The sequence below is a fragment of the Xylocopa sonorina genome, chromosome 11 (assembly GCF_050948175.1).
Source record: "Xylocopa sonorina isolate GNS202 chromosome 11, iyXylSono1_principal, whole genome shotgun sequence".
NCBI classification, from domain to species: domain Eukaryota; kingdom Metazoa; phylum Arthropoda; class Insecta; order Hymenoptera; family Apidae; genus Xylocopa; species Xylocopa sonorina.
The window spans coordinates 1,552,663-1,579,239 of record NC_135203.1 but is presented as its reverse complement, the minus strand read 5'-3'; the positions used below and the strand labels follow the sequence as shown (position 1 = coordinate 1,579,239).

Below are 26,577 nucleotides of genomic sequence, written 5' to 3'. Positions count from 1 at the left end.
CGTTACACGCGCGCAAATGAAAACAGTTGCGCCAACTGCAAGTTGAGATGAAAATATTTTCGTGAAAAGCACCACGCAAATGTTAATACAACGGTGGTGTTGGAGAGATCGGTATCGGTTCTCAAGTTTTTCGCGTCCGCAACGAGGAACCGAACGATCGAAGGGGGCCCACGAGGCCTCCAGGGTACGAATACGAAATGACGGGACGGATATCTGACGTCTCTATAGCGGTAAAACGGCGGGCATGCGTGTCACCGCGGGGGTCCCCGAAACGTCGTCGGAGACATCGGGCACCGCGGGCGGCCATTGTCTCAAGGGAGTCCCAAGGGCGAGGCCCGGGGACGGCCCCAACCCCGGCTGACACGCACGAGGGGGTCGCCAGCGCCCCGTCGGGCCTCGAAACCAAATTAATAACCGAATCTCAAGTATTCCTATTTCGTTGCGAGAGGAGTTATCGGTCGGAGCGGGAGCCCCCACTCGAGCCCGTCTTCTTCGTTCGCTCGGGCCCGGTTCACCGCTGAAACCGATGTCACACCCACGCGATCCACCGCCCGAAAACGAATGTTATATCTTCGGCTGACTTACGGCGCCGATAAACGATATTTATGGCGTAATCGTTAATTAAAATATATTGGCGCGATCGCGGATCCACGGAAAACGCGCGAATGCCCTGTGTCCCGTCGGGATTGTTAATGAGCTCGAGCGACGCCTCGGTTACTTGGACGGTGGTGCTAGATGGCGCTGAAGATCGATCGATTTGCTCTTCGGTGAGGCTCGTTCGTCAACTTCATCGATCTTTGTATTCGTTCGAGGAATAGGATGCGACAAACAGAGTACATCGGATTGTTAATTAGGCTCGAAGTGAATCTCGGTATTCAGATTTCACTTTTTCTCTACGATCTGTCGAAGGAAAAAGTTGCAGATACCCGAGGGATTTAGCGGAGAAACCACTCTTTTAGCGTAACACGAACGCGTCGGTGCAATTTGTAAAACAAGATTGGCCAGTCTTTCGTGCGGGGCTGGGTGTTCGATTCCAGGCGGCGGCGGCGGCCTCGCCGTCTTTCCTGCGTCGCCAGGGTACGCGGCGAACGGCGATATAAGTGGGCAATTAAAAGGATACGGCAGGGACATTTATGTTGTCACTAACTGCCACTAACGTTTAATATGGAGGAACCACCTAACCGTAGAAGATGTAATTAACCGACGTGCCGAACCTGCAGCTCGTAAAACACCGGGCGTGTCTAACCGTGAACTTTTCCGCCTTTACCCGCCACGCTCAACTCCCAATTATTAATTCGAACGGACTCCCGCTTTTCCCCATAAAATCGTCCAAGCCGGACTATTCGTTAAGTGGTATCAGAGTCGCTTATTTAATGAACAATATCTTAATTAAAACAAACCAACACACGCGAGGCGAGTAATGTTCGATGCAACGCCATTGATAACAAATCCGCAATGCTAATACAGATCTCTCCACCGATAATTAGAACGCACAAATTAAACCGTGTTACAATGTTGCACTATTTCTAATGCCGTACAATATAATACGCAATGCGCTTGAAATGAAAATGCCAAGTCATCGGATCCTTCACGCACGCACGAGATGTTACGAGAAAACGCGGCTGTTCTCGCGGGACCTCCGTCACCCTTACGTTGGATGACGAGTCAGAATGCAAGGCGAAGCAACTGAAATAGAGCAACGACCTCGTGGTTAACGCAGAAGATCCATCGGTGGATAGCGTAATCGTGACGCGTTCCTAATTACGTACGAGGAGTTTCCGCGATGGACGAAGCGACGGCTCGAGGAAACGCCGCAGGATTATCAGGGGCTGTTTTATAATACATCCGTTACGCTGCCCTGGACGGCGAGGATACGCGTCCCAGCGGCGATCCATTTCTCCCTCGCAAGTTGGATTAAAATGCCAGACGTCGACGGGTGCGTGGTACGCGTTCGAGTGAAAGAGAGCGCGGAGACGGGGAGAGATTCCCGGCGATACGCGATATTGTTACGCGTGTACACCTTGTAACTGTCCGGATCCGTGACGGAGTCACGCGATATGCATTATGCACGCACGTAACGCGGCGGGTACCAGCGTCAGACGTTTCCGCAATCACTCCCACGATGCACCGCCGGGTGACGACTGCCGCTTTGTGAGAAACGAGACGTCGATGCAGCCCGCGCGGAAAACTCCGCCAGTTCCGTTCCTACTATTTGAAACACACTAATTTCAAGTTTCGAAACAGCTTTATTGGAATATTGCAATCTCGAATCGTTTCCACGATTGCCGTTCCATGGAGAATCGTTTCTCAACAAAGCGGCGCGTCAAAAGCTTTCCGCGGTGTCGCATAAATTAAAGAACGTAATTAACGCCTCCGTGTAGTACAAGAGTTGTTTGCGCGCAAGTTGAACCGTGAACGCAAGGAGGGGTATTTTTATTACGGCTAATTTCTTGCGCGTTCGTTATTACAGCGTAGATAAGACCTGTTAACGCTCTTCGACAAAGAGGGCCAAGGAAATAATCGTTGCACCCGCGTTAATTATTCTCATCCCGCCTCGTTATTTTTTCGACGAATCGGACGATCACGGTTTCACGTGCTCATTCCCTCGACCGGGGGGAACCTTGCGCGCCCCTCGTAATTACAAGTTATCGTAAAAAAATGCACGCATTCCGCGGCCTCGTTCCCCGGGACGAATTCACCGCACCCTCTAAAAGAAGAGGTTAATTAAAAGAAATTAACCGAACAGATGTCATTGGCCAGCTATTACAAGAAATCGAGAACAGACGGGCGAGAGGATTTTCCGGCAACGGAACAAAGTGCCGTCGTCGGTCATCAATCGTTTGAAACGACTCAGCACGCGATAAGACGAAGAACGATAAAAACGTGCGCGTGTACCGTTAACAAGGCCAGTCGAAGGTGTACGCGAGCACTTTTTCACGGTTCGGGCAGGTATTTGTCGAGAGACGGCGAATCGTCGCAGCGCCACGATGCGGAGGACGGTGCGAGGACCTCCGACGCCGATGTATACGCCCGTGGTTCATTACAGCAGCTGCATTACCCGTATATACGCGACGCGTCATTACTTTTATTAGCATAATGACAGGCGAACAACTCAATTTGCATGGGAAATCACACAGGTCCGTAACGAAGTTCGCCCGCGGATCGGTGATCGTCCTTCTACCCCCGTCCGTCGTCTCTCGGCCGCGCGTACCGTACACGCTCGCCTCGGTGTATCGTCGGTGGGACGAAGGGCATGCGAGAAACATTGTTGAAGGCGTTCGAGGGTGCGAAGGAGAGGAACAGCCTCGAAAGAGCCAGTCGATGGACTACTTTCGTTCCTCGAGGTCCGGTGATCCCTTCGCGCTGGATAATTCCGTATCATCATCGAAATTGCTGCCGATCGTCATCCGGCTGCTCGTCGATCAGCGTCCTCGTCCTTCGTACGGCGTCGTCGTTGATTGAGAGTCGCCGGGGATCGTTTGCCACCGCGGCCGATCGAATCGTCCATTCGATAATTGGCGACGGTAATGAGACCGTGGATTACTCGGTAATCGGCCAGCGTCCACCTCCGTAAAACGAGAACCTCGCCGTTAATAACATCGCTCCTTTCGGTACGGAGATCGAGGGGCCCAACTGCGTCTGCTGACGTATCAATCGAACCCAACTACCCACGGTGCTGACACCCGGATGGTTCTTATCCGGATATTCGTCCATCTTCGTTAGCAAATCTTGCGAACAAACGCGAATGTTGATTTTCGATTTGCGAAGGAACGGTGTTGTCACGAACCGTGTGGAGTAACGAGAAATTGAGATTTCTAAAAGAAAAAAAAATCCTCTGCCGCGTCGTATCTTAAAAGTATCGGCGAAAGCATCAAGTGAACAAGTTCGACGGCAACAACTTCTTCGATCACCATAAAACGCCCCAAAAGCAAACCTACAATTACTCTCGGGAACCGCGGCTGGTCGCAGCTCTAGAGCTTTAAAACGGCGACTCCACGTGGAAACTATATAGCGCGTTGTACGACATCGTGTTTACACGAAATTACCAAGGGATTAACGCGGAGACGCGTCCCCAAGATCGCCGAAAACACAGAGCACCCGCGGTACTCGGGTTCGCGCGCACGGCGGTGATCACCGTTGCCGCCGATTTGCCCCGCGAGCCGATGACTATCGCTAATAACGGAGATCCCACTTATCCGTTCATCGCCGGTTGATATTTTGCGCGTCGAACACCCTGTCCTCGCGTCAGGGCGGCGGAATCGCGCGCGGATGGCTCCGGGTTCGCAATTTTGTCGGCAGATATCGATCATGCGAAATATTATGTAAATAAAGCAACAACATCGGTCCACCGACGTGGAATACACTTTGTTCAGAATAATGGAAATCGGGAAACTTCCGACATTCGTTAAACTTTCACTCGTTTCTATGGTTAAACCTTCCTAGAAAGGTTCGAAAGGGTAGAAATTCTATAATTCTACGAATATTCATGTTTGGTGTTGGGAAAATATTGAATAATTCTTCGTAGAAGATACCTGTAAAGAAACCTAACGCTCGTTAAGCCGGCACGCATGTTACACGATAAGAAAGTATAAAATGCAACGATGGGAAAGGCGGATAGCACAAGGATGACTGTTCGAAAGTAAAGTTGATCGATACAACGAAGCCTCTTCGAGATAAGGATCAAACGAGCCGTTCCAGCGAATTCGATTTTCCCGAGGAGCCAGTGCGTTGACCAGGTACAAGGGGGTTCTGATTTTAGCGCGGACCGATCGTAAGGGCGTATTACCGCGAGCACGCTCACGGGCTCCTCGATACGGATCTCTCGCGAAATATTATGTAAATAAAGGCGCGCGTTAAACGGGGCGCGATTTAGAAAAGCCGACCGGATGCCCGGCTGAATAAAATGCGCATAAAGCAACATTTAACGCGCGCTTAAACGAAATTGCTGTAATCCACGGGGTAACGTTGTTGCCCGGCTGTAAGAGAACCGCGCGAGTAAAGGCCGCGATGGAATAGCGGCGTGATAGGGCGCTGCGGAAGGGTGGTCGGAGGAGGAGGAGGAGGAGAGCGCGAGGCGGGGCATTAACATTCCGATTTACATAATGCGTATAATTCGAGTAATTATGAAGGGAAATATACACAATTTAATATAATGGTGGATGTTTAGGGGCCGGCGCTATATCTGCCGCGGACCCCTCTCTGTTACTCGCGTTTCCTCCCTTCGCTTTTTCACGTGTACGCGCACGCTTCTATGCATATGCATATGGCGAGCGGTCATTCACGGGCTGAGACGCGGCAGCTGCGTCGACCGGCGACCGTGCAACTTTGCGCGATAGGTGCCATCATCGCCGGGAGAGACGACGGCGGATGTACGGTTAGATCGCGCGGGGTTGATTCGATACGAGTTATCTCTTCTCGCGTACCTTCGCTTCTTCTGGCGTCGCGCGAAAAAAAAAAAAAAAACTATGACCGCGATCGGGCTCGATTCGAGAAAAGGAGAAAATGGAAACGCTGACAAGCAACGCCGGTAATTATTGCGGGTTCTGTATTCGCATGTAATTCAATCTGAAATACGTGTTCTGAAATGGGATTGGAACGTCCTGCAACATTTTGCATTCGAAATGCAGCAAATCATCCGCTGTCAGCGTCGAGCGTGGAATCGGTAAAAGCGTTTAACGAGCGGTCCGCGGTGCGGGAAAACGGCTTGAAACGGATCGGAGCAAGGTGTTTAGGAGCAGTTTCGCCCGTGGCGAGTAAATTGCCCGTTTCTAACGCGGAGGGTTCCTCGAAAAGTGGCCCGTTGCCGTTTAATGACGAGGCATCTTCGCGCCTCCCTTTTTCTACCTGCCGGACGTTGATTGATACGACCGCCAGTTCTAGTCTATTTTAATTTATGTTTTCACACGAGGAACGCGGATTTCCTTCCCTCGGCCTATCCGACCCCTTCGGGAGCTTCTGCTCACCCCGTTCTCAATCTTTTCAATTCACAACCAGTTTCAACGCTTTAATTAATAACTAGTTTCACTCTTTTTCTAACGCCTAAAGGCAACACCGACGATCGGTACCCATCACCGTTTCCAACTCTGGCCCATTAAGGGGAAAGGGTTAATTAATTTGTAAACGGAAAGTTAATCAAGTACCTAACCCGCTCGGCTCGCTGGTCGCTTTTCGCACGGCGGCCGGCCGTAAAACTGTCCGCGTGTCCGGTTAAATTGAACGAGGTCCCAGCGTTCGGAAAGTTTCTCCGTCGAATCGTGTCGGCGGCGAAAGGGCAACGGCGGACCCCACGCGAAGTACTAACGAGATAGTCGGTGTTTATCAGTCCCGTAGTCCGGCGCACGGTACACACGCGGTCTCACTCCAATTAGCGCTACAGCCGGGGCTAATTGCTCGATATAAATCGCCGCGAGTTAAAAAACCGGCCGAATAATTAGACGAGGCAGCGCAGGTGCGCGCTCCGCCGCCTTATTATGCGCGTCTCCGCGAAGACGTTTAGCGCATTACCCGGCTGCATTATTCTAACGACGCGTCTTCCCCATCCTCCAAGCGTAATGACCGAGAGAGACCCGTTTTCGCGTTCCTTCCTTCCTTCCTTCCTTCTTTCCTTCCTTTCTTCTTCGTTTTCGTTTTTTTTTTCTTTTCTTGGCTTTTCCTTCTTTTCGCCCGTGTGCATGCGACCGCGGGCCGATTACACCGTTTCATGCTAATAGAGCCTATTTACGGGGGGCGGCCCGCAGCGATCGCATGACAATCCGTGCGCGGCGCAATCTAAATGTCAATCTCGATAGAGAAACTCGCGAGTATCATGACTTTTCCACCGATCGCGTGGAACGCCGGGCCGGCGAACGGATCCTTTCGATCGGTGCCTCGATATCGGGCAACTTTGCCTCGTTCTTGCGAGAGTAGCCGCTCAGATAGACCCGAGCTTAATATTCGCAATTACAGCCTGTACAATGTACGACAAAAACATTTTGCATCTGCTTGTTAAACGCAGACGCGATTTTTCTTCTTCTTATTAACTGTGCGTAGACGATCAACGTCTCTTGGCCTCTAAATCGCCTTCAATGCCTCCCGAAGAACGCATTATCGCAATTTATTGCACATCGAAAGCGTTAACTAGTGAAGATCCTTTCGGCGAACGCTCTCTAAAAGATCGTTTAAGGTGTACGATACAAGACACGACAAAATCTTACGGAAAGTCTTCTCCTTCTCCGATCAAAGTTGCGATCGCAGAGAGACGAAGAAGCGAGGGACTGGCCTCGCTCGGCAAGGAGACGCGAGTCCACTCCGCTCGCGTATCTCGGCATCTATCTGAATAATAACGTGTACGACAACATGTCAAATTATTCAGAAGTAGCGAGGCACGCAGGCGTGTACGCGGGCAGAAATGGACGGGTGTGCTGTACGCGGGCGCGCGCGCGCTTGTTCGTGCGTGCGTGCGTGCCTGTCGCGCGTCCGCTCCCGTGTGTCCGCGTCGAAGAACGCCGGACGAGGGTGGCAGCGACCGGACATGTGTTCGCGGTGGCGGTTGCTCTCGACGGCAGTTTTACAATCGCCAGACTGGATATCGGCCTGGACGAGTGTTCGCGAAACGCGCGCCGTTTCGCCGCCGATCGGCTCGAATATGCGTTCACGTCGTCCATTATCTTTGACCTTGACAAGCGCCGATTCATTTACATGGCACGTTTTCTATAGGTATCCATGTGCGAGACTCGAGATGTCCAATTACATTGGACATGGGTTTCGCTTGCAATTAGAAACGGTGCCAGTTTTTAATAGTGGAAGCTACTGTTCGCATCGTCGATTATCCGCAGCATCGATCAATTTAATTATTATAATTCCATTTCTATTACCTAGTGAAACGTCACGCGTTGATACGTAATCTAAAAACTGACTGAAATAACAGGTACAAGTATGGAACAGCCCTGTGCAGATACACGACTTGTACGTTACCGCGACGTTGCAGACGGTTGTTAATTCAAATTACCGCAATGACTTTTGAACTATAACCCTGCCACCTATCTCATCTTCCTATTCGAAGGAAAAAAACAAAAAGAAAAAAAGATAACAATCCGCTAATTCCAGAGGAGATTAAAAATAATTGCACCCTCGATACATCATCGTAACACGAAACGGAACAAGGCAACTGCTTCCATGCTGAATTTTAAATCCCAAAGGCACCCCGATCGAAAGCTATCCGGCAGTCCATGAACTTTCCCCGTGTCGTCTTATGAGTGACAATTAAATCACAGGTGTCGGTTGATCATGACGGATCGGTGGTCTCGTGCGCGTCCCTCCGCTTCGCGTTGGAAATTCCCCTGTGCATTTTCCACGCGAGCGTTCCGCGGTGGTTTCGTGGCCGCTCGCACGCCACGCTATCATGCTCGCCGCAAAAAAAAGCACCGCGTATAATAACAGTTATATCGTATTTGCCAGGCCGGGCCGATACGCGATGCCCGGCTCGGTATCGTAACTTGATTGCCGCCTGTCAACGATCGTCCACCCTCGTGGCCTCGAGGTGCTGTCGCAACTCGTACCGCCGTCGCGTCCGTTCGATCCCTTCGCGGGCCACGTAACGTCGGCTTAACGACGTCCGCGATGGCCGTGCGAATAGATCACGCGGACGTCTCTTTTAGATAAGTAGAGACTCGATGTCTCCTCGCGATGATGATCGTTCATTAATGTCGTTGCGTTTTCTGTTTCACGCCACCTCGTCCCCCTGTTGCGGCACCGTGGACGTCGGCTCCCGTACACCCTGATGGATCGCTGCAGTATGTAAGTAATTGAACTTTTGCATTACTATCCGTGTGTCGCTTTAGCTCGTGGTATGCGCATGATGCGTTTCGAATGGCAGCGCGTTATCGCCGAAAATGAGCTACGCGTATGATACGTCTGGACGCCAACTTCCGGGTATTCAATGTTTGCATTCGACCGTGGCGTTTGTTCCGATTGCTCGATAACGTTAAATGATACGTTCGGTTTGCTCTATTCCTCTCGCGGACGATCGTTAGGATTATATCGCGGTTGCTGCGATACTTTGTACCTAACTACGCCAGTTTACGTTGCTGTTGCTTACTTACGAAACTTCCGTAATGCGGAAGATTTGAAAGGTTACTTTGAATAACTCGATCAACTAGCCCTCATTCGTGTTAAACACGAGACTTTTCTAGTGGCACGTCCAAGTAGTCGATGTGAAAAAGATATTAACATCCCCAAGCGATTCAACCCCCATTGCCGCGCGCCTGACATCGTCCAGACACTGTGTAATCCCATCGACATGAAAAAACGTTCGAGATGTACGCCAGCTGCGACACTTGGATACTTAGCGATAGAATTTATCACAGTGAACCAAGGTGTCCCCCTTTGCGCACTTTGGGCACTCTTGAATAACATTTGAGCTGCTGCGCCACCGTGCAGTGTTTTCTTTTCAATTTTATGACAATTTGAAAGCTTCGTTTCCGCTGTTTTCCATACACAGCTACGTACGTTTACATCATCACGGATAAAATAATAGAAATTTATGAATAAATTCGAATGGTTTCGATTTTTCAAGAGCGTTCTATCACGATTTCCCCGATTGAATCGGTAGGTTTCAATTACGCGGCAATGTCCGATGTTGCTGCCGCCCTCATTACGTGGAATATGAGCTCGTGCTAGTTGTTCTCCTCCGTTCTCGGATATCGGAAGCTACTCATCCATCGATCCACCGATACCCAGGACGTTACCAGCTCTCGGTCCGTCCCTGAATTCCGATCGATCGTGCTGCCTCTCAATCATCCGCCAAAGCCAACGATAACTGTTCGAATTCGAGAGAACCACACTCGTCATTACCGATTTCGCAGCGTTCCGAATCGTTTTAATGCCCGCTTGGAACGATTTCGCTGAAACGTCGGATGATTACCAGGGGTAGAAGGATTGCTCCATTTTGGACAGTTTTATGAATACCGGACGAGACTGGTGGAGTTCGATGGTGTAATTTCCTTTGAGACAGCGTTCGCGTAAAACTGCGAGTCCCTTGATATTTCTCGTTTCGTGTGCGCAAGAAACGATGAAATTTTTCGCAGAACTTGAGCGCGAAGAATCACTTTCAACGAAGGAATTACGCTGGACTGGTTTAGAAATTGCAATGCAAAAAGAAATTGAAATAACGTACAGAGCCCGCGTAGAAGAAGATTAAAAAGGAGAGAAAACAGGCAATAAGACAGTGATACCAAAAATGGAGTAAAACGAGGAGGGCCTGAAAAAAGAATTGCAACGGCGAAAAAATAGCGTAACGACGAGAAGACGGTTCCGAACGCGGGGTTGGACGCTATAAAAAGAAATTAAGCGAAATTAGGCCAAGCTGCCGAGGAGTCGATATCCTGGGAGCAGATGCAGGAATGATTACACGTTTTAGGGATGAAAGTGATGACGCTTAATTTGCCGCTTAATTTGCCAGCGTTCCCCGGAGCGTATCTTCTCGTCTCCCGTGTTATACCGGGAGACCGGAGTCGATCGAGTCTCTACGCGGGCTCGGCCCACTGGCTGCTAATAACGGAACAAACGACCAGACTTGTTCCACGGTACTTAACTTCGCGGGACATTTCCTGGTAGCCAGGTACACCGAAGTTCGTGTATCGTCGCGCGTAGCCTGTCATTATCAGGGATATTGCTTGTATAGCGACACGCACGCATTTGGAAACGTCTCGTCTGTATGTGATTTATTAATTCGAACGTCGGTCCGCGGTATACAACAGCCGGCTGATCGTCCGTTCGCGGCGACCACTCTCGAAGCGCATCGGGTCGTTTGTTAACATGCACTTCGCCCGAGTTCCGTCGTTCGAAGGGACTTTTGGTAATCGTGTAATAATAGCGGAGATAGCGATTGACTACCGTCGAATCTAGACTATGACTAAAAACGAACGAAATACTTCTGAACCGTTCGTCTACTTAGAATACACATTACTCCCAAATTGGGTTTCAAAGGATTGACAAGCAATTATTAAAGTCCAATATCAACGATTACCTCTATCGTGTGTAATCTTATCTCGAAACGATACACCCGTCCGAACGTTTGTAAGTAACATCTATGGGAAAACGAATACCGGGCAACAGTTAGGCAGGCACAGGGGCCGGTTGGTTCGATCGGCGAGAACGATCGAAACCGCAGAATTTCGAAGGCACCCGAATCGTCGGTGGCTACATTAAATAGCTAACCATTTACCGCGGGACCGTTTCCCCCGCTAAACGTTCGTTACCTAACAATACTACGAGGAGAGAAAAGCGCATCGAACGGACGGGCTACAATCTATATCCATTCGCGAGGAATGGGGAGGTAACAAAAGACAGAGAGAAAGGCAGACGCGGGGGTAGAGCGAGGCGTTCCGGGTGGGACGCGAGGAACCGTGAACAATTATGGCCGATACGGCGGCGGTGGTAGCGGCGCAGGTAGAGAGAAAGTGAGAGGGTATGGGACACCATGGACCGCGCGGACTCTGCGGCCTGCGGTACTGGCCGAGTACGTCGGGGCTTGGGGTTAATACGGTGGCCGGTGATGCACGACCGACGCAGCGCTGCGGCCGGAGCGGCTGACCGCACGCCAGCTGCCCAACGCCGCTCTAGCTGCCCGCAAAAATCTGTAGCTGACCCCTCGGCAACGACCGGCCGTGTGCTGTTGCACACGAACCCCTAAACCCACGCCACGCTCCCTCGCGTTCTTCCGCGTGCACCTACACCTTCCACCCTCCTCCGGCTGCCGATTTTAAACGCTTCCGCGCCACGGTAGTCTTGGAAATTGCCGCGGGATTAACGTACCGACGTACCCGCGGCTACCGTGCGCGGTATGCAACCCGTACGAATAGCGTTTGATTAATTTTCACGGACGAACCGACGGGATATATATTTTCTTGCACGGTGGAGTTCCTCGCTGCGCGCACGATGGGCTGTACCTACGAGGATCGGTTCAAACGACGCTGCGTGGGTTTCCCTGTATTTCTATGAGTCGTAAATGGTCGAGCGTGGGCGTTCAAGGGCGCATAAAGACGAGGATTGAAGAATTATGTCGGTTTCAGGTGTTCGGATGTCTGTATTTGGGAAAGAACGCCTCGGTAGGCGTTCGGTTTCTGGTAATACTTTCCCCTTTCGACTTTTCGACGTGTACCACTTCTCGCTCGTAATTCACCGGACGTTTAACCAGTTTTTTCCGTCTCTAATTTACGAGTATCCGCGACGCGTCTGAACGACAACGTAACAAATCCGTATATTGTATTACCTACCTCTACATTGCTTTCTAATTTAATTCGAAGCTAGGCGAGTGTTCAATGACTCGTAGACAGCTTCGATTTTGACAAGCCTGTCATCCCCGTCGAAACCAGTCGGTGCGCAAACTATGTCAGACGTCAATTCTACGAACCCAAACTTCGCTCACGCGTCCTCGTAATTCCGTTTCATACCGTCCAGAGGAGAACAGTCTGGCGTTGGTTGTTTAAAAACCGTAGGAACGCGTTCCTCCGGCCGGCGTGTTGCGGTCGCGCGGTAAGAAACGTCCGGCGCGCATCTCCCCGTCGGTGACAAGCGGCGCGCAGGCTACGGGTTCAGATTGAGATTTCACGCACGTCTGCACGGCAGCAAGGTAATTGCGTTTAAACGGCGCGGTTGCGTATGCGACGGGCTGCGCCCACCTGTGTCCAGGCCGCGTCTAAAATAATAGAATTCACGGCGCGCGTCCCTCTTCATCCCCCATCGCGAGCGCCGCGTCATCGGCCTCGTCATCTCGCTGCTCGACACTGGGGCCCTATGGCGGCCGACTACTAATCAACGCTCGTGATTCACGGGCCCCTCTTCGTCCCATACCCGACGCGTACCCCGCGCGCGCCTAGCTCCCAGACGAAAATACACGCCCTAGACCGCGATACCATCGATTTCCTGGCTTTCTCGAGTTTTCGATTCATCGCGAGCCCTCCCTTTCGTATGCAGCCGTCGGTCGCGCGACTTTCTGCCCGCCCGGCTCGCACTTCCGAAAGCTGCTGGACGACGCGGGAATGCTAACGACCGGCGACCTCCCTTGAGGCTTTCGTGGCCTGCTGCTCGCCGAGGAATAATCCTGCTCGGTGGGAAATTTCGAAGTTTGTTTATTACTTTGGGGAACGGATTTTTCCTTTCTTTATTTTCGTTTCTGGATTCAACAGATCGGTTATTGGAACGCGACATAAAAATGTATAATCGAATCGATTCTGTTGGTGTCTCGTGTCGATGGTGCATCGTTTAAATCGTTTATGTGCTGTAAAAGATGGAAGAGATATTAATTTTTCAGTGTATCCTATGAAAGATTGCTTATACCATGTATTAATTTAAATGTCTCTGAATATCGTCCTTGCAACAATATATTCGACGCATGATCCAGGGGAGACATTAAAAAAATTACATAAAATTTTACCGCCCGTATGTTATTCCTCCCGTTTATGTTCTATATGATGGTTATAATCTGTTCCAATAATTATTTCTGCACTCGAAAAGCAGAAGTTTTTTTTTTTGTTTACATCAGATTGGAAATCTTGATTGAAATGGCACAGATTTCGAGAATGTTGCGTATACTTGAATCACATAAAACTCGCAGTTTATACAATGTTACCACTCAGTATGTTAATTTTATGAGGAAAATTAATTAGTTGACAAATTTTTGAGGTCAAGGTTCGACTGTGATTTTGCGTTTCGTACTTTCCTCCGAAGACAGACAGGTTCACCTTGAATTCTTTTCGTGTGTCCAAAATATGACGTTCGCGTAGCACGAACTTCTTTAACCTCGAACTTCACGGACAATCCGCCGATCGTACAGCAGCCGTCAAACGAGCGTAATACGCTCTGGAATAGCGAAAGTTTTCCTACCGGAATATTTTCCAGAATTTTTCGGCCGCAAATTGGCCGTGCGTTATTTCGCCCGCGCGCGCGCTTCACATTACAGCCACCAATTTACTTTTCTGCGAGCGAGGCCGCCTATATCTTTAATACGTTTCTCGTGGGAACGATTCTCACTCGCACGATGCACTTTACCTCATAGGCTCGATCGAACCTCAGGGCCCGGACGCATCGCGGTATAATTTAATTGACGCAGAGATTGCCACAAAAAGTTCATCTTTACATAATGGTTCTTTTCCTTTCCCAGCGATGTACGAACGACCATCGACGTTTCCCATGGTGAGTGGCGGTCCGCATTACCATGCACCACGATTCTCTTCAGACTTCTCCTAAATGTCGAACCACGTCCCACCCCCCTCCTTCTCTTTTGTTCCTTCGTTTGGCCACCTGGAAAGCCAGGAATTTCTTTCGAACGCTGCGCAACGAACAAAATGTCACCGTTCCAACCGAACACCGATGGCGGGAGAGACTCGCGCGCAGTACTCTTTCGCGACGAACAACACCGGCGAGGAACAAATGATTTATTTAGACACGAAAGAAAGTTCGATCGGCGAGCCGGCACGGACCGAAAAGGAAACTGGCACGAGTCGAGTTGGCTCGGTTGGATTAGATCGACCGTCTTGTATCCGTTCTGCTTTCGTTCTTCCTGGCATCGGTGGACCTCGTTTACCTTCCTTCGACTACGACCCACGAGTTTTGCGGTTCGTCGCATCGCCAAGGATGGAGAATTACACCGATTATCGAGGATCGGTCTCAGTGTCATTAGCCGCCTCTTCAACGACGACGAGACAGTCGTCTGTTTAGCTTTCGTTGAAAATATTCGTGCGCGATCGTTTCTCTTCGAGATCGTTCGACCGTCGTCCGGCTGAAGTGGACCGTTTCCGGTCGCGCGACACATTTACCCTCCCCGTTCGGTCGAACGACGACAAAGCTCCGCGTCCCAATGGTAGAATAAGGGACCACATCCTCTCGCTCTCCCTCTCTCTCTCTCTCTTTCTCCCTGTCTTTTGCAACCGAAATCCAATTTGCATGAATTGCAGCCAAAATGGACGAGGTAATTGGTACACAGGAGGGATTAGGGCTGCCAAGGCGACGGATGTCCGGGCACCGCTGCTGCCTCTAAATTCTGCCGTTTGCGGCGTCGCTGGCTTCTTCTAATTGCCACCGTTGGACGGTTTTCAATTAAAATGTGCGTCGCGTTCTATCCCGTGACTATCCAAAGTGGATCATTTAACGTCCGTTACTTGTAATTTCTCGACTTGACCGCGCGGGGACAAAGCGAATCACGAGGAACGTAGATCCACGCGGTTATGGCACGGCAGCGAACGGAGCAGGAGGAAGATGAAAAAGAGGAAGAAGAGGAAGAAGAAGAAGAAGAAGAAGAAGAAGAAGAAGAAGAAGAAGAAGAAGAAGAAGAAGAAGTAGAAGAAGAAGAAGAAGAAGAAGAAGAAGAAAGAGAAGAAGGAGGAGAAGAAGAAGGAGAAGAGCTACAGGAAGAGCTACGACGGCAGCGGTGGCGGTGGAGGCAAGAAAGAGGAGGTGGACGGTCACATAAATACGTACGCAACGCAAAGAAAAATCCACAAAAGGGCCGCGGCTCGCGGCAGATACGATCTTGCGGCATGCAGATACGAGCATACTAATCTCTCCGTGAGGCCTCTCTCTCTCTCTCTCTCTCTCTCTCTTTTTCTCTCCGAGGAAACCGTGTCCTTTTGTTGTATCCGTCTATGAAATGTATTGGTGGCTGGGCCGACGTCCGACACGAGGGAACGATTCAATATCATTCCGACGCGCTGGATCTCCGACGGCATTTTTCCGAGCCCGCTCCGCCTCTAGATCATCCGCCGTTGTGCGCGCCACGGGAAATGTATACGAGGCACCGGGTACGGAACAAAGGCGGGGATTTTTTACACGGGAATCCGTGAACACGCGAAATCCTATTTTTATCGCCGGCCAAATGACTGCACGCTCGGAAGGATGATGCATGGCTCGGGAAGTCTAACGTAAGTCTCGGAGTCAATTGTATTGTCTATGGAAGGAAACGCGAGTTTTTGCTCCGATATTCAGCTTATCCCATGGTTATCGTATTTAATCGACGCGTCGAGGAACAGTTTAGTGGATTTCGGTATTCAACGATCAGTTTACACGGGGTTAAACACAGGATCTCAGGGTGGCGACCGCGCGATCGGCGGGAGCGATGTCATAGCGTAGATCATCTGACGCGAACGGACGCGCGCCATAATTCGGTTCTTCAACAAGCTCCACGCGTCGTTCGATATCCTCTGTCCACTATCCAGCTAATTTCCAGCATTTGCATGCCGATACAAGGATAGGACCGTCGGTGGCAGGCAGCAGTTTCAATTTCGCAACGGCAATCCAATCATGTAAATCAGGGGTAGCATTATTAGCGGGCTAGAATCGTACTCTCTCGCTCTTCTAGGAGGAATAGGAGGGGCGCGGCGGGCTCGCGGAGGTAGAGAGGCCAGGCTCGATCCGAAACGAAGGGAGCACCGGCCCCGTCCAACTAATCCCGGGTTTACCTAATCGCTCGCTCCCTTCCTCCTTCGCTCGTTCGCAAAGCGGCTTACCCTTGCACAGGGCCCCATCCCCCGAGGACGCACCTCCGATTGGGACACCGGAGGAATTCCGCGTCCGCGATCGAGAAACGGTGTTCGATTTTCCACGATCGTCGATCGCCGTGCCGAGTCCCGCGCCTATGTCGCCTCCGTTGGCCAACGCTCTCGTTTCGGAGCGTATTTTCGACGCCAACCGTCGCACTCGTTTCGAATAAATCGCGATCTTGCTCGTCACCAGCTTGATTCATACCGTACCAGCTCAGTTGGCATGGCTCGTGCGAATTGTCGACGCGACAGATCGCTGCTAGAAACGCGTCGACCGCGATCGCCACCTTAAAGGAAACGTTTCTGCGTGCGTCAGAATCGAGACAGAATTAGATAATTAAGATTACCCTCTTCGCGACTAATTTCGGCTAATCTATATATTAGACCTTTTTTGGAATTCTATCAACCTAAGATTTATTTATATCGCAACAAAATATCGTTACGATTATTCTTATAATCGTGTGAAAAAGAATAATCAATAAAAATCTGGTTACAACGGATTAAATGTCAAGTTCGTTCATCGAAAGCGCCTAAATGGTCGAGAACAATTCTAAAGAGACGTCGCTCCCTTTCAAACGCACCGCTCTGTATCGAGTGCGTTCTACCACTATCGCGTCGTCTGATATTCTATCAGATCGCTACAGGTTATCTATCGTCCAACAGACGCGTGGTCCACAAAGGCACAAAGCGGTTCGCTCGAAAAACTCGGGCTATGAACTCCCTGAACAATACGAAAACGGCAAACAAACGGAAGAACAGTCGATCTTCCATCGAATAACAATCGCGACGTTTTCGCGGAGAAGTAAAGAATGTCTATCGAGAGAATGAAAGAGGAAGCGAAATAACGGTAGAGCCGTGGGGAAATATAATCAGCACGCGGCCGATAATTCTCGACGGTGAAAGAGGCGGAGGCGGAGGCGGAGGCGGAGGCAGAGGCGGAGGCATTGGGGGCCGATCGAACGAAAACGTAAGCCGCGTAATCCTCCGTGAAATACCGCGCTGGATCCGAGAACTTTGCCGTACGCCCGAGGACATAGGGGACATCGATTATTCGCGGCGAACCGCTCGCGTTAATCGTTTAAACTCCGCTCCAGGAGGACGAGCGCGGCTAGAAGTGCCTCCGCCAGGTAACGCCGCGTGATCCGGCAAACCACCAGACACCAGGATTCGCCAGGGACATCGATACTCGTCCTGGAAGAGTCTGGGCTCGCTGCCAACCTATCGGCTCTGCTTCCTGCGCGAAGTCGACGGATGATTAACAAACAGCCTTTGCTGCGTGTGTACCCGATGGTTTTTAATTTCCTCGATAAGGCTGACATTTTGATACGGTTACGATTTGATACGTGCGATTTATTTCGGAAATATCGAGTTTGTGGAAATGAGCTTCGTTTGGTGACACAGTTTTCAATGTTCGTGTTTCAAAGTAAAGGATTGTTCGGTGAATTGTTTAGAGGGTTCAGAAATATGTACGATGAATCACATAGTACTATGCACTTGTTATGATTAATGAAACTATTATCAGAATTTCATGAAATTCTACTCTCGACACAACTAATTATATATTCCAGTAATTTCGAATCAAACACAGACTCGATCCTGCCGACTTGCGCAGCGAGGAAAAGAAGCAGGATGCGCCTCGGGGACCGCAAGTAGGTCAGTCAGTATCCAGTACAGTGGCCATTTTCCTACGACGAACAGTACCGATCCTCGGCTTCCGGTCTCCCACGGTTGCACGTGTAAGACGCTCCGCGACACGCATATTCGCTCTCTGGCCATTTGACGAAACGATTGTCAGTCGATGCTCGCCGAAGCGAGTCAACGTTCCGCAGTTAATGGACATAGCTGATGGCGATGCCCTGTCGCGTCGCGGCTCGACGAAGCCACCTGCGACACGTTCAAGTCAACGCCGCCAAGGAACTCCGATTTCTACTCGCAATTGCGCCTCTCATTACGCGCTTCCTTAACTATGTAACGGACGAGCTGTTTTCTTGTTCCTTTTTAGAAATTGATCACGCAATTCCTCTCGCGAGTCAATTCAGAATTCGTTCGTTGCTGAAAATGGATACGTACACCATGCAACGAATTCCTTCCGGAATTTGTCGCGGAATCAGTTAAATATCGTGGCAGGAGTAAAGCACGGCGTAGTATCGACAGATATCTCGACCAGCAATCGGCGCGGGAATTAAAGAGTTCGGATTGGCCGGGATAAAAATCTTCGTAGCGCGGTCACAGCTCGTTTGACCGGATGCCTCAAGTGATTTCGGTTACACCTCGTTTGCACGATCCGGCGCTGTTGTACGCCGCTTATTATTTCCCCGATCTAGGGAGCAGTGTTTCAATCGCACCGGCGGATTGAAATTGCAGGCTCGATGGCGCCGGATAACATTGTGATCTCGATGTAAAAGAGAACGCCGCTATCGAGTCCCAACTCGAGTGGCCAACGGGGGCTATTAGAACAATCGAGTGTCCCATTTCCAGCAATCAGTGCGTATCGTTCCTTTGCCCGTTCGAGGTGAACGGTTCGCCAGGAGCTGTTTCGGATGTTGTAACGGGGTTAGAAAATAGCTCGATGTAGCAAAATGGTGGTCCAATAGTTGTTAAACATTGTTATCATCGGCGAAAAGTCCTCTGCTTTATAATATAGTTATCACGCTACATTGTCACATAGCGAAATGTTAATTCGTCGAACTCTCTGAATCTCTAATCCGAAGATCGAACGTAGCGAAGTAAGACAAATGACATGCTTTAGAGTTACGCGAACGAGAAATACAGCGTTCGATATTTCCTCTTCTGTCCCAAGTAATTCACAGAGCAAAAATAAAACGATAAGACAGAGTAACAATGACTCGGATAGCACCGTTAATACCAGACCTAGATCGAACGGTGTCAAGTATTACCTAGACGCGTGCTGCGATGCCGGGACGCGGTGATTTCTCTCGATAGATCTCAGATACGCATATCCGCGGACGAAAGTGAATTCCATGTTTTTTTCTCTTTCTCCATCTGCTCCGATAGATCTACGTAGGTACGGATTGCGGCCTGGGTCGTGTTTACTCGGCGTACAGCTGGAATTACGGACGAAAAGTACAGGCTAACAAGAAAGGACCGAATAAATCATAAAGCACGGTCTCTTCCGCGCTATGCTAATGACACCTTCTGCATCCTGTGCATCCTTGACGCGGCTCGCGGAAGTTCCCGGTGCGTTCGTTCCGCTTTTTACGGAGCACCCACGGCAACGCACCTCCTTGACGCAATTGAAACACTCTCGTTCGGACGTATCCCTCCTGTGTTCATCCAGCGAACAACGGCCACGAGAGCTTACTCGGCTGTGTAACGAGCACCGCGGTAACAGAGAGAAAGAGAGAGGGAGAGAGATATGTCGTTCTTCAGGGGTGTTTTTTCTTTTTTTTCTTTTAATCCTTCGAAGTTATATACGTCTTCGTTTAATCGTGTCAATGCAATGTTTTCTATTTGTAAATCGAAGTGATCGTTAAAGTTGTCGCAGTTTTTACACTCACGAGATTCAATCGCATTCGTTAACCCTTTTGCACGCATCGACTCGCTGCCAAGGCAACGATACTCGCTTCGTACGATACGTTAGCATTCCACGTTGAGATATCCTTGCTCCCTATTCTAATTGTCAGTCAGCATCGCGAATTATTATCTGAATTGATCGCACAGCGACCGAAATCGGTCGAAAACGAAGGACAGTGTCTCGGCGTATAAAGGGGAATTCACGACTGTATAATAGATCCGATCGAGGTCCCGGCTGATACGCGTCGAGCATTAGACGCGACAGGGACTGATCAACAGGCGAGGACACGCGCCATCGAGCACGCGCCGATAGATCTGACATCTCGACGCCCGACGCCGTACACGTGACCGGAGGCTCGTTACCTCCCCTCCTCGCCGTTCTTTCTTCCTACCATCGCCTCCACCTTCCTGTAGGAAGACACGCGCCCGACGCGACGTCTCCCTCGATTTCCCGGAATGGGAGTTGGTGAGAGATCGAATCGCCGGCAGGATCAGGACGACCCACCGCGAGCGGCCACGAGTTCGAGGAGAGCCGATCGGTCGCCGAACCGGCTTCCTGCCCCCGCTCACCCTCCCTCTCTCTTTCTCTGTTTCGCTTCTTTTCCCCCGGATATCTCGTCGCTGAGATGAACGCCGCAGTTAAGACCGACCCTGCCCGATCCTCGCCGGAATCCGTTTACCCTGCCCGATTCCGGGGAAACAAAGACATCTGCGAGCCGATTATTCGCGGACGAGCCTGCTCGAGCGCCGCACGATCCCTGGACGCGATACTACCTCGTCAATTTGTATCTTGATCGGTCGCGATCATCTATATGCGCCGCGCATGTATCCCGATATGTGGACAACGACGACGGTGGGTTCCTCGAGGGAGCCTACGAACAGGGTGAACGTGGGAGAAATTCCTAGAAACGGACGCCCTAGTCCGACAACTCGAATATACGAGAACTTTCTGCAGCGGTTCGATTTATGTGGTCGAGTTTCGTCGACCATACGAGGTTCTGCTGTTTCTGTATTAAATTGTCGAATATCTGGACACGCATCCGAGTATTAAACATTCCAATTTTATAATGGAACCATCCCCCGCGGCCTTTCCACCGCGACAAACTGCCACGCATCTTTAGCCATGCATTCTTTAGCCATGAAATAGAAAATTTCTCGAGCATCCCCGGGAAGAGGGTCGCGTTCCAGCGTGGCCCCGGGTCGTCCGTTTAACAAGAGATCCAATTACGCGAGCTCCGGTTCGCCGCGAGCTGAACTGCGCCTCCCCGACAATTCCACGATCGTTTGCGTTCCTCGCGGCCGAACCACCGAGCCACCGAGCCACCACGAGGCCGAACGTCGCGAATAATCGAAAGGTCTCCAAATGCCGTCTTAATATGGAAGTCCGGCGAACGCGATCCGATCGATCGCGGCGATAGCGGCGGTGTAATCAACGGGCAGCGCCGCGAGTTGACGGGACGACTCGCGGGTGCGAGACGCGAGGATGGGAAATATTTGGGCCGTGGATCACGCGCCGATTTTAAGGGGACTCCGCATACCAGCCAGCGACGGGGTCCCACGGGAGCCAAAGGGAAGAAAGGGCCAACCCGAGGAGGCCGGCCACTAAATATTGTGTTCGCGCAGAGAATACAGCTCTTGGGACACGTGTAAGCGGGGCCGCGGGATTCCGTATGAGCAGATCGGCCCGCCGATTATACGCTAATTCAACGCAAATTCCTTCCCGGAGATATCTGTATCGCTCGCATACATCAGAGCCCGCGGTAGCTGGCTGCCGTTGTTGTTGTTGTTGTTGTTGTTGTTGTTGTTGTTGCTGCTGCTGCTGCTGCTGCCGCCGTTGCTGCTGCTGCTGCTGGTCAACTCTCTCCGCGCCGTTCTTCGTGCCTCCGAGCGTCCGCAGGTCTCCGGTCAGCTTAATCAGTACCCACGAGGAGACAACTATATACCCACGGCTACATAGTTTCGCGCGCATGTGGCGTGCACACACTCGACCGTGGACACATCGGGGACCGACGAAAGCCGGCGACGCTCTTTGCGGTACCAATTCGAACGATCAACTCGCGAAACCGGACGGATGTACTAATTAATCGGGACGGTGATTCGATCGCGACATCAAGAAGGAAGGATCTTTGGTGCCGTTCGTCCGGTCGGTGTTTAAAAATTTCACTGCACGAGGTCTCCGTTGAACATTTGCTTTAAAAGTGATACACGCTTGACGTCCCTGCAATCCATTTTTTCAAACAACTGACGCCTATTAGATCATTAGCAAAGAAAGCGGCATAAAGCGAAAAGTTGGCTAGCAGAGAGCCGAGGCGCTAGATCGCGGAACAAATGGTGACACAAGTCAGTGGCCGAGCGACGGGAAGGGTCAGCAGAGCATCGACGCGGACCGTTCTCACGCGTGACGAAACTCGAACGGCGTCGCGATAGATTTCCTGTGGCGGGAATCGCCGATAAAGAGCGCGAAGACGACGGCTACCGTGTATATAGCCAGGACGGTCGGTGGTCGAGGAAGGTCCAGGGCGTACAGGGCCGAAGATATATCACGTTGTCGGCCGACATACCATTCTTTCGCGGCAGCCGACACACGGCGGTGTGTGCGCGCAGCGTTCACAAATTAAGGAGCGCCAAAGTCCACGGGACGGCGCAGGTATGGCGCTATCGCGCTTCATAAAACTTCGTTAGCCGGTTGCAAGTAGACGGCCGCAGCCGGGTGTATACGCGGCGCGTGAAGAGAAACGCGCGGTGATGGGCCCCCTCGCGCTTGCCCACCGTAAAAATTCATTTTGTTTCCCGCCCGTGTAATTTCCCCCGGATTCTTGCATCTTCCGCGGCCGGACCGTATTAGGCGGAACCGTGTTCGCGCCCGCTTCCTACGCCGGTGATCACGCGCCCTCGCCTGTCGCCCCGCTCCGATCCTAATCTTGATTAGCGCCCGCAGCCTCCTTTATATCCCGGGTAAACGAGATTCATTGCGCCGTCTTCCGCGAATCTGTGTCGCAGCGGCGATGTTACGCGTTGTTCGCACGCCGGTTAGATACGAGGGAGATATGGGGACGTTGCTTGGTCTTTCTATTCGTTTCCGTTGGGGAGAAAAACTACTTTCCACGTTTGCTGCCAGGAACTTGCGGAACACGTCTGCTTAACCTATTCATCCGTATTACCACGTAATACCTGTTTCCTCTTCATTTAGAACTATCAAATCTGAAAACGCTACCGACGTTATTCCGCGCGGATACCCACCGGTGGGACTCCGAAACTTGTTCCTTGTTCTGGATCGCCGCTAGGACCGCCGGCCATTGGAGTCGCGCATCGAACCAAGCAGCAACGATCACGATTTCGATCGGAGGCGAGTGGTTCCTGGCCGAGCAACGGTATTGGCGCCACGTGCCTCTAATATCAACCAGAGAGCCGTATATCCTCCCGGTGCGTCGCTCGTTAATTTGCCGCGGAGTCAGCGCATACAGGGTTGGCGGGCGCACAAGGTGCACCCCACACGTGGCCACACAGACGACGTAACCCGTAGGGTGGCGATGGACCGTGGCAGCGCAACGGTGGCCGCGTATAAAACACACAGGCTCGCGAGCACACGGATCCAACCCAGCACGGGTAAATAGGCATACACGAGAGGGGACGCGCGCGTGGTTCTCGTCATTAGGTACGTAGCCTCGTTAGGATGAGTTTTTCCGCCGCTAATGAGGTGGCCTGCAAGTTGTCTCTGGTATACCGGTGCAGACGGTCCAGAGCCGCGAGCAGCGGCCCTCTCCGCGCGGATCAGGTGGACGTCCCCGTACTTTCTATGACGTCCACCCGTGAATCTGGAGACCTGGACACTATTTTTAATCTACCCACGGGGACGCGAACTTGACGGAATTAAAATACATGCACCCGGGAGCACCGCGACCGCTTGCTTATATCCCCGCCGCGAGAACCTATATTTCTCTCTTAGCGAACTCGCCACCCCGCGCTGGACCGAGTGGAATAATCCTGGTTCTTCCTCATCGTTACTTGTTTCGTTCGCTCTTCTATTTTTTATTTTTTTTATTTTCTTCTTTTCATTTCTTTTTTCTAGCAGAAAATATGTACTTCCTTTTCAACGCAGGCGGAACTGTGCGTATATCGGCTTCGCCATAACTCAACCCTCTGTATCGCCATGTGACTTGTATAATTGAAAGTTATGTAATCTGGAGTTTCAAATTTCATTGGTCTTATTTTATTTGTTTGTCATTTCTCGCGCTCTATTTGAGTGTCGTTGCACTCTCTGCGAGTGTCGTTGCATTAGCATTGAAGAGCAAGTACACAGCGACCTCGAACATCGTGGTAAATTGATTGAGAATCGCATTGTTCCATTTAACGAGAACCAGTGGTTGGTAGCCATCGATAGAGCCACGTGCCGGCGATGATACCGCGTGGTTCCACGCGACAACGACATTTAAGCCCGTACGAACGAACGGCGCGCGAGTGTCCGCGCGTTTTTGCGAGCCTTCCCGCCCGTGGCCATTAAATTTACGAGCCGTCACGGCTAACTTGCAAAGAATAATAACGTATATGCTCGAAATAATCCGCTGTCGGGATAACCCGCTATATGGAAATAGCCGGGCATTTGAACGACTCGATGTCAAAGCAAGCCAGCCTGCATATAACTCAACGCTTAAACGAGCCCACGTTCGCTCGAACCGCCGTAACACGCGAGCTGTTTTGTATTTAAAAATGGCGCCATTTACATTTTACTCCCGAATTATTTTTAACGCCCTCGTCCGCGTGACTCGCTTAGTAAACTCGACTACTACTCGATTCAACGTCGAGCACCATTCTTGTCGATCATCTGGCTGTCAATCATGGCGACTGATTGTTGCATTATTGCGGGATTCAATCGGGGAAAGAGAATACGTGTCGATTTTTTCCTTCAAGTCTCAAGCAGAAACGGGTTTCTAACTTAATTTTCGAAACCCTCGAGACTCGCGATAATTATGAGGTTTCACCTACCCTTCCCGGTTCTCCGTACCCTTTCTAGGTGAATTCTAACGCCTACCCCCAATGGCTACGTAATAACGTCTCATCGATCGACGACTTTCGAATTCTTCCTTACAAAGTGGAATTAACATCGTCGTTCTGAATCAGGGCCAAGACTCCAGGACCGCGCCAGTTCCGGTGAACGATTTTTTCCACCTCGAATCGTCGAGATCCGCTCCAAGTAATTTGAGCTGGAACGAGACGATTTCTCCTGTAGCCACCGTCACCCGGGTATTCGTCGTTGAACGTTCTTCTCTCTCTGGCTGACTCTCGCCTGTGATCGACTGCTCTCAAAGTGCTCCACCTCCTTCTCCTCTCGAGTGCTGTCCGACGTCGCCATTCATCCAGCTCGTTCCGGTCGACGTGGCCGGGTGCCGTTGCTTAATTCGCGAATATTTCACCGGGGGCTGAAAATACGCTACAGCTGCTCGCGTCGTGTCTACAACCGGTGCGCACCGTTGCGATTTTTCCGAAATATTCGCGTCGTCGGCCGTAAATTTCCGTCGTTGCGTATTTTTACGTTCAACCCCTCTTTCCGGCGTCCCTCCGCTTTCTCCCCGCCGATTTTCTTCCATCACGCGCGTCTCGCGTTCCCTTATTACACATCCTCTTCTTCTTCTTCTTCTTCTTCTTCTTCTTCTTCTTCTTCTTCTTTCTTCGTGACCAAGTACAAGCTGCGGATTCGATGATTCCGTTATTACACGATTTGTTATTTTATGATGTTACAGACGGCGTTACACTGGGCGGCGAAACACGGCGACGAAAACATCGTGAAGCTGATTGCGGGCACGTACAAGGATTATATCAAGAGCGTTAACGAGACCACGGTGAGTGACCTTCGAGATATGTTTGTACTTTGAAATCTCTGTCAATCAGATTACAAAAAATCACTCTAGACAATGTGATAAGAACAATTCTAAAGTCTATTAAATCAATTTTAATTCCGTTTCCTTTTGTTTCCGGGTGACCTGCCGATCCGCTGTCCACAGAACGGGGTAAGTTTCAAACTAAGAGTTCCAATCGTTTCATACAATCGTTTCATAAATCGAAAACATAATTAATTTAAAAAGGAACACGGCACTTGTTATTTCGTTTGCTTAAAAAGAAAAGGATCCAATTCCGTTCGCATCGATCTTCGTTACCGTCGAATCTATTCGCGTCTTTCGCCAGCTATCATCGGTGTCACGAGAAGCGAACGAAAGAATTAATATCCTCGCGCAGAGACGTTTAGGGAAGATACGTTTAGGTTGGATCGATAAAGAGCGAGGGTAGCGAGAGGGAAGGGTTGGCCATGAATAAATCGCGGACAAGTATCGCGGCGGTATCTATCCTAATCTTTAAGTGGACGGCGTGCGAAAGGAGCGCAGGGAGGCGCATTTAAGCCTTTTTCTCCGTGCCGGGAGAGTTTGTCCCCGTGGCGGAAAGGGAGGAAAGAGGGGTTGCGGAGGCAGGAGGCGCAGCGCACCGAGAGGAAGCTGCAGATAGGATCGGGTGTGTGTGGTCCGCCGCTTTGCTCTTT

General features: G+C 50.8%; 2 protein-coding genes across 2 annotated transcripts in view; both read left to right on the top strand.

Moving 5' to 3' along the window:
• The window catches only part of Sowah (ankyrin repeat domain family member sosondowah), a 102,023-nt gene extending 76,035 nt beyond the window's left edge, over positions 1–25,988 (top strand). The window contains exons 7-8 of the mRNA XM_076904788.1: positions 25,787–25,885; positions 25,935–25,988. Coding sequence (XP_076760903.1) covers positions 25,787–25,885; positions 25,935–25,988 — 153 coding nt within the window. The remainder of the gene's footprint in view (positions 1–25,786; positions 25,886–25,934) is intronic.
• LOC143429091 (uncharacterized) overlaps positions 1–26,577 on the top strand; it is a 324,872-nt gene that overhangs the window by 286,299 nt on the left and 11,996 nt on the right. The window lies entirely within an intron of this gene.